The sequence below is a fragment of the Carlito syrichta genome, unplaced genomic scaffold (assembly GCF_000164805.1).
Source record: "Carlito syrichta isolate Samal-C Ts95f unplaced genomic scaffold, Tarsius_syrichta-2.0.1 Scaffold73072, whole genome shotgun sequence".
NCBI classification, from domain to species: domain Eukaryota; kingdom Metazoa; phylum Chordata; class Mammalia; order Primates; family Tarsiidae; genus Carlito; species Carlito syrichta.
In genome coordinates this window covers 100,090-109,029 of record NW_007017168.1, presented here as the reverse complement: position 1 = coordinate 109,029, position 8,940 = coordinate 100,090, and the positions used below count along the sequence as shown (strand labels likewise).

General features: G+C 42.4%; 1 protein-coding gene across 1 annotated transcript; it reads left to right on the top strand.

Annotated features, from left to right (window-relative positions):
* The first annotated feature begins 1,336 nt into the window (after positions 1-1,336).
* Positions 1,337-3,822, top strand: TLR10 (toll like receptor 10). Its single transcript, XM_021709769.1, has one exon. It carries the CDS (start codon positions 1,385-1,387, stop codon positions 3,779-3,781), a length of 2,397 nt encoding a protein of 798 aa, XP_021565444.1. The 5' UTR covers positions 1,337-1,384; the 3' UTR covers positions 3,782-3,822.
* The last annotated feature ends 5,118 nt before the right edge of the window (positions 3,823-8,940 follow it).

Here is an 8,940-nt window from a genome sequence, read left to right as displayed (position 1 = left end):
TGTTTGCAGTCCTGCTTTTCTTACCCTCTCACTAGAATATAAGCTGTGTAGAAACAGAAATCTTCTGTTCTGTTCACTGCTATTTCTACAGTGCCTAGAAAAGTTTCTAGCAGAATAGGTACTTCATAAATATCTTGAATAAAGAATATTATGAAAATCTTAGTGTTTAATCAAACAACGTGAAGCCTGACTTTTCTCTGAAGGTCCCCAGATTTCTCCATCTGAATTTCCTCATCTGTCAAATGTACTTCCCTCACAGAGTATTGTGATAACTCAATGAAATAATATATATGGAGCACTGGCACATAGAAAGTTCCCAAGAAATGGAAGTTGTTTTTTAGCATTATTACCATTACTTGGCAGTGATCTGGATTGCATTTGCCACCAACCTGAAGACAACACAGAGGCATAAGGATGGGGGTCATTCTGTTTGTTTCTGTGTTTCAGATCTTCCGTGTGTGGATAAGTATTATTGAAAGTTAGATCTTGGGTCTAACTTGGGACTCTCTATTGTCTACAGACACAAAAGTTGAGGAATAACTCCATAATATGAATTCAAGAGCCCACCATATTTGATGATCAAAATTATTTCAATTTTCTTAAAATCTTTGGGCTGTCAAAGGAGGTATAGGGTGACCCCCTGGGGTCCCCTCCCACTGTGAGAGCTTTTCTGTCCTCTCAATAAATCCTGCTTTCTAAAAAAAGGGGAGTGCATAAGGGAGGGTGTTGAGTCTGACCTGACAATGCAGTTCCTAAATTGAAAGGGGAAAGAGGTACGTCTGCCAGTCGATGGATGTCTCCTCTCCAAGAATCCTGACTTATCTCAGTGATGGAGACATGACATAGTAACTGACTTGGAGATCCCTCAACGGTGCTCTGAGTTCAAGTCAAACATTCCACATACAGGCTGGGACCCTATCCAACCTCTGGTGAATATAATCAGATGCTATTTATTTATTTATTATTTATTTTTTATTTGAGACAAGGTCTTGCTCTGTTGCCCAGGCTGGAGTGCAGTGGCACGATCATACCTCCCTGTAACCTCAAATTCCTGGGCTCAAGCAATTCTCCCACTTCAGCCTCCTGAGTAGCTGGGACTACAGGTATCCACAATCTTGCTTGGCTAATTTTTTTTTTTTAGAGATGGGGTCTTGCCATGTTGGCCAGGCTGGTCTTGAACTCTTGGTCTCAAGCAATCCTCCCACCTCAGCTTTCCAAAGTGCTGGGATTATGGATGTGAACCACTGCACCCAGCTGGCATTTTTAAAAAAATAAATATTGTACGGAATTTAACAAACCAAATGAAAACTTAACATTATATGCTATCATTCAAGGACTTCATCATTCATATGAAGAAACCAGTGATAAAATCTTTGGAAATACAATGAGACTTATCAGAAGCATCAATATATTTTGTAGTCTTGTTATATCAGTAAACGGCTGGTCTTCAAAACTGCCAGAAGAAAGGGAATTGACTACCAACTGCTCCAACATGTCTCTAAGAAACGTTCCTGCAGACTTGACCCCAACTACAACTACACTGGATTTATCCTATAACCTCCTCTTTCAACTCCACAGCTCAGATTTTCATTCTGTCTCTAAACTGAAAGTTTTGATTTTATGCCATAACAGAATTCAACAGCTGAATATCAAGACCTTTGAGTTCAACAAGGAGCTGAGATATTTAGATGTGTCTCATAACAGACTGAAGACTGTAACTTGGTATTCACTGGCAAACCTCAGACATTTAGATCTTTCTTTTAATGTCTTTGACACCATGCCTATCTGTGAGGAAATTGGCAGCATGTCACACCTGGAATTCCTAGGCTTGAGTGGGGCAAAAATACAAAAATCAGATTTCCAGAAAATTGCCCACTTGCATCTAAGTACTGTCTTCTTGGGATTGAGAATCCTTTCTCATTATGAGGAAGGTAGCCTGCCCATCTTAAATACAACAAAACTTCACATTGTTTTACCAATAAACATAAATTTCTGGGTCCTTTTGCGTGATGGACTCAAGACTTCAGAAATATTAGAAATGACAAATATAGACAGCAAAAGTCAATTTGTAAGCTATGAAACTCAGCAAAATCTTATTTTAGAGAATGCCAGGACATCTATCCTCTTACTTAATAAGGTTGATTTACTCTGGGATGACCTTCTCCTTATCTTCCAATTTGTCTGGCATACGTCAGTGGAATACTTCCTGATCCAAAATGTGACTTTTGGAGGTAAGGTGTATCTTGACCACAGTACATTTGACTACTCAAATACTGTAATGAGAACTATAAATTTGGAGCATGTACATTTCAGAATTTTTTACATTCCACAGGACAAAATCTACTTGCTTTTTACCAAAATGAATATAGAAAACCTGACAATATCAGATGCACAAATGCCACACATGCTTTTCCCTAATTATCCTATGAGCTTCCGATATTTAAATTTTGCCAATAACATCTTAACAGATGAGCTGTTTAAAAATACTATCCAATTGCCTCATTTGAAAACTCTCATTTTGAAGGACAATAAACTGGAGACACTTTCTTTAGTGAGTTGCTTTGCTAACAGAACATCCTTGAAGCACTTGGATCTGAGCCAAAACCTACTACAACATAAAAATGATAACAATTGCTCCTGGCCAGAAACCTTGATCACCATGAACCTGTCATCCAATAAATTTGCTGATTCTGTTTTCAAGTGCTTGCCCAGAAATATTCAAATACTTGACTTGAATAATAACCAAATTCAAACTGTCCCTAAAGAGACTACTCATCTGAAGTCCTTACAAGAGCTAAATATTGCATCTAATTTTCTAGCTGATCTCCCTGGGTGCAGTCATTTCAGTAGACTCTCAGTTCTGAACATTGAAATGAACTTGATTCTCAGCCCATCTCTGGATTTTTCTCAGAGTTGCCAGGAAGTTAAGACTCTAAATGCTGGAAAAAATCCTTTCCGGTGTACCTGTGAATTAAGACATTTTATTCAGCTTGAAAAATATTCACAAGGCATGATGGTCGGATGGTCAGATTCATACATCTGTGAATACCCATTAAATCTAAAGGGAATGCGGTTAAAGGATATTCATCTTTCTGAATTATCTTGCAACACAGCTCTGTTGATTGTCACCATCGTGGTGATCATGCTAGTCCCGGGGGTGGCTGTGGCCTTCTGCTGCCTCCACTTTGATCTGCCCTGGTATCTCAGGATGCTAGGCCAATGGGCACGAACACAGCACAGGGTTAGGAAAACAACCCAAGCACAACTCAAGAGAAATGTCGAATTCCACGCATTCATTTCATACAGTGAACACGATTCTTCCTGGGTGAAGAATGAATTGCTCCCCAATCTAGAGAAAGAAGACGATTCTGTCTTGATTTGCCTTCATGAGAGAAACTTTGACCATGGCAAGAGCATTAGTGAAAATATCATCCGTTTCATTGAGAAGAGCTATAAGTCCATCTTTGTTCTGTCTCCCAACTTTGTCCAGAGTGAGTGGTGCCACTATGAACTTTACTTTTCCCACCACAACCTCTTCCATGAAAATTCTAATCATATAATTCTTATCTTACTGGAACCCATTCCATTGTATTGCATCCCTCCCGGGTATCATAGGTTGAAAGCGCTCATGGAAAGGAAATCATACATGGAGTGGCCCAAGGAGAGGCATAAATGTGGGCTTTTTTGGGCAAATCTTCGAGCTGCTATTAATGTTAATATATCAGACACCAGAGAAACATGTGAGCTGCAGACATTCACAGAGCTGACGGAAGAGGATTGAGGTTCTGCAGTCTCTCTGATGAAGACAGACTGCCTATAAAATCCCACGCCCCTAAGGAAAGGAAATTGGGACCACGCACACTATTGGAATATAAATTAATACAACCTCTATAATGGTGATTTGGCAAAATCTATTAAATTGCGATTTCTTTCGTGTCAGCTCCTGGAAAGATTTCTAAGAATGTATCCTACAGAAACACCTGGACAAGTTTGAAAAGGTTTATGTAAAGGACTGTTTATCCCAGCATTGCTTATAATCATGAAAAATGGAAAACATTTCAAATGTCCACAAAATAGAGACTGATTCACTAATTTTAGTACATTGATACAATGCCATAATACATAGCCATTAAAAAGAATGAGGTAGCTCTATATTTACTGGTATGGGAAAATTATGTAATATGTTAGGTTTACACGGGGAAATATAAGTTTAAAGAAATCTATAACATGTAGTAACAGTGGTTTGGGTTTGGGTTAGGGTTAGGGTTAGGGTTAGGCATTTGATTTCTGTTGTGGATTTCTATAATGTTTGAATTGTTTAAAATGAATCTGTATTTCTTTTGTAAATAGAAAAAAACAATAAAGGTCATTTTTGATGCCTACACATCCTAATCATTTTACTTAATTCTTCCCTTCTAGTCTTACAGGTCACAGGAAGAAAGCAAGCACTCCTGAATTTTGCAAAATTATAGTTCAAAAACAAGCATCGTGTTGCTCTCCTGGTTAGAAAAAAAATGTTTGGCTTATCTACATGACAAAGGAAGAAGATGTCATGTTCCTTTCAGGTCTGACTCCAATCTCCTCTTATGAACCCTAGCGAGTGACTGGCCATTTCCAGAACTTTTCGTGATCTTTGTGCCCTAGACCCTATGATCAGCATCGTGCTTACCTGAGAAACTTTCCCCACCTTGGTTTGCTCATCCAAATGTCAACTCTTCTTTGAAACTCTTCTTCCTCATTCATTCCTCTAAACATGATGCCATTGATTCACTTTAACACTTTGCACACATTTCTTTTTTTTTGAGTTGGAGTCTCACTCTGTCTCCCAGGCTGGAGTGCAGTGGCACACTCACGGCCACCCCAGTGTCAATCTGCTGGGTGCTGGTGATCCTTCTGCCTCAGCCTTCCAGGTGGAACTACGGGTGCACGCTACCACACCTGGCTAAGTTTTTATTTATTGAAGAGACGAGATCTCGCCAAATTGCCCGGGCTGGTCTCGAACCCACAGACTCAGGCAATCCACTTGCCTCGGCCTCCTACAGTGCTGGGATTACAGGCTGAGCCACCGAGCCCGGCCTACACTTTGCACATATTTCTATCACCAACCTGATGATGAATGTTTTAAGAGTTACCATTTCTTACTAGACTCTGAACTCCCCCAAGGCTGAGATGACTTACATCTGCCCTTGTACCTACAGCAGTCCCTGCTCAGAGAAGGTGCTTGGTGAATATTTGTGGAATGGATGTTGAGTTTGCTGGAGGAACATAGTGGGGACTCAAGAGGCTTCAGGACAGATGGTGGCTTTTGAAGGCACATTCTGAGATGCTGGAGAGAAAGAGCAGGAATAGGTGAAATTCAGAATTGAGAAGACAGAGAACCCAGAACTGAAGGATTCCTAAGTAGAGCTCGAGTCTTATGAAATTCCAATAGTTCATTGCTCTTGACCAACAAAAACATCTGTTTTTAAAAGTCTCATTCAGCCGGGCTTGGTGGCTCAGCCTGTAATCCTTCACCTTTGGGAGGCTGAGGTGAGTGGATTGCCTGAGCCTGCGGGTTCGAGACCCGCCTGGGCAACGAGACCTCATCTCTACAATAAATTAAAAAATCAACCGGGTGTGGTAGCGCATGCCTGTAATTCCAGCTACTTGGAAGGCTGAGGCAGAAGGATCGCTGGAGGCTGCGGTGGCTGGGAGCGGCCACTGCACTCCAGTCTGGGCGACGGAGTGAGACTCCAACTCAAAAAAAAAAAAAGTCTCATTCAATCTAATAAAATGAATCTATGCAGGTAGAATTCTGGATCTGCTTTACCTCCCTAGATTATGATCTTAGGAATTCCTTGTGCCAGTAGTTATTTTAAAAACCCGAAGTCCAGGCTGAGAGTGTAGGGAGTGGGCTGGGCATTCATCCAAAGGTCAAGTTAGGCTGCCATTTGGTCAGTGACTGGAGTCCAGCAGCCTTGAGACTGAGAGTCTCTGTCTCCTCCCTGAGGTTCCATGGTCTGTCTGGCAAAAGGGGAAACCCAAGGCAACCACAGTGGCGGGGGGCAGGGCAAGGTGGGGGGACACGCCTTTCCCGGGCTGGGCACTGAAGTGAGAGTGATTCTCGGCATTTAGAGGCAACTTCTGTATGAGGATTTGTAGATCTTGAATAAATTACTCAGTATGAGACTTTCACTTTTAAAGATGAGTTAACTGAGAGCACACAAAGAAGGTGACACGGGCTCTAAAGTCACCAGTATTCTGTTATTTAGTGATGGCATCCTCAGCTTAGTAATGCAGTTTTAAAGAGAGGTATGCTTTCATTACAATTTGATTGATTGATTGCGTCAGGGTCTCACTCTGTTGCTGGTGTTCAGTGCCGTGCTCATGGCTCACTGTAACCTCAAACTCCTGAGCTCAGGCAATCCTTGCATTTCAGCCTCCCGAGTTGCTGAGACTATAGGCAACAGCCACCATGCCTGGCTAATTTTTGTGATTTATTTTGTATAGATGAGGTCTTGTAATGTTGTCCAGGCTGGTCTTAAATTCCTGGGTTCAAGTAATCCTCCTGCTTCAGACTCTCAAAGTGCTGGGATTTCAGATGTGAACCACCATGCCTGGCCATGTTTTATTACAGTTAAAAAAATAACACATTAAGCTTTGTTCTCAGCAACTTACTTCAGCAACTGGACAACCTTAAATCTTACCTATCAGACCATTGTACAGTTCCTTCCTCAAAAACTTAGGTGCCGTGCAAAAAGTTCCTATTATGCTTGGTTTAGACCGTTATGACTTAGAATCAGAGAAGATGAATTTTACATGACTTGCATGTTACTTGCTTTGGGGGCTAGAGGTACAAGCAGCACCTAGCCTCCTGCAACCCAGATGATACACTTGGAACCAACACATTTCAGATTTCGTCAACAACCCATTCTTCTGATGGGGAAGGGAGCAGATAGGCTGCACACTGTAAGGGAAACATGACCCGTGTAGCCACTCTGATCGTGTTTTAAAAATGACTCCAAAGCTTGTGAACTGCAATGTTCCTTCTTAATTCCTTGCTGTTTGTCAACTTGGGGCTTTTTTAGTTGTTTTTCCCATTGAACGATCTGTTCATGTGATTGAAGTCTGTCTGTGGATTTCTTGGGTGGGGGGATTCCACAACCCCTGAATATCTCTGCAGACAAGAGTCAGTCTTTTCTGGATATCGACCGTTGAACTGGTGAGAATGGTCTATGTTCTCTCAGTAAATGTGGTAAGAGGCCTGTATGGAAATACGATTGGAATCCTTGAATTTCCAGAGGATTAGAGGAGAGGAAGAGTTTTAAATCCAACTGATGGCAAAGGTTCACACTTTCATCCATGATGATGAACCGTTCAAGAGAAGCATAGACAAGGAGTATTTAAAGTGAGGATTTAGAGATTAGCAGGTATAGCTCTCACTTTCAAATGGAGAAGTTGAGGCTTTAGAATTTTATTTATTTATTTATGACAGGGTCTTTCTCTGTTGGCCAAGTTGGAGTGCAGTGGCGCAATCATAGCTCACTGCAGCCTCAACCTTCTGGCTTAAGCGATCCTCCTTCCCCAGCCTCACAAGCAGCTGGGGATACCGGTGCATGCCATCATGATCAGCTAACTTTTTGACTTTGCAGATGTAAAGACTTGCTATGTTGCCCAGGCTGGTCTTGAACTTCTAGCCTCAAGTGATCCTCCTGCCCTGGCCTCCCAAAGTATTGGGATTATAGGTATGAGTCATCGTACCTGCCTGGCCTATAATTTTTGTTTGTTTGTTTTGAGTTGGAGTCTCACTCTGTTGCTCAGACTGGAGTGCAGTGACACACTCACAGCCACCCCAACGTTGACCTGCTGGGCTCTGGCGATCCTTCCACTTCAGCCTTCCAAGTAGCCGGAACTACAGGCATGCACTACCAAGCCTGACTAATTTTTATTTATTTATTGTAGAGATAAAGTTTTGCCAAGTTGCCCAGGCTGGTCTTGAACCCAAGGGCTCAGGCATTCCACTTGTCTCAGTCTCCCAAAGTGCTGGATTACAGGCTGAGCCACGGAACCCAGCCTGGTCTAGAATTTTAAATAACTCACCCAAGCCCACGGTCAAACATTAGTCTTTTGAACTCTTAGACTAATGTTTTTCCTTCCATTCCACAACGAAGTGGATTTTACTTTTTCGCATTTGATTGTTGTTATCTCAATTCTTCTATTTTCATTCTTTTTTTTTTTTTTTGAGTTGGAGTGTCACTCTGTCGCCCAGATTGGATGCCCAGGCCGCTCCCGGCCACCGCAGTCTCAACCTGCTGGGCTCTGGTGATCCTTCCGCCTCAGCCTTCCAAGTAGCCTGGAATTATAGGCACGCGCTACCACGCCCGGGTAATTTTTTGATTTATTGTAGAGATGAGGTCTTGCCAAGTTGCCCAGACGGGTCTCGAACCCGTGGGCTCAGGCAATCCACTCACCTCAGCCTCCCAAAGGTGCAGATTACAGGCTGAGCCACCAAGCCCGGCTTTTTTTTTTTTTGAGTTGGAGTCTCACTCTTGTCGCCCAGGCTGGAGTTCAGTGCACGCTCATGGCCACTGCAGCCTTGACCTGCTTGGCTCAGGTGATCCTTCAGCCTCAACCTTCCAAGCCACTGGAACTACAGATGCATGTCACCACACCTGGCTAGTTTTTTTGTGTGTGATTTATTGTAGAGACAAGGTCTCACCAAGTTTCCCAGGTTGGTCTCAAACCTCCCGAGCTCAGGCAATCCTTTTGCCTTGGCCTCCCCAAGTGCTGGGATTACAGGTTGAGCCACCACGCCTGGCCTGTTTTCATTCTTAAGATCAGAGCCCTGAGTAGAATCTTCTGTGTATTGCTCCTGTCATTTGAGATCTAGACTCTGTCTGCTGTCTCTCCCCACTGCCAAAGCATCCTGCTCACATTCCTTTTTTTTTTTTTTTTTTTTTT

Excerpts from the sequence above, each read along its gene's own strand:
- TLR10 (XM_021709769.1), top strand. The coding sequence starts at position 1,385 with ATGAGACTTATCAGAAGCATCAATATATTTTGTAGTCTTGTTATATCA.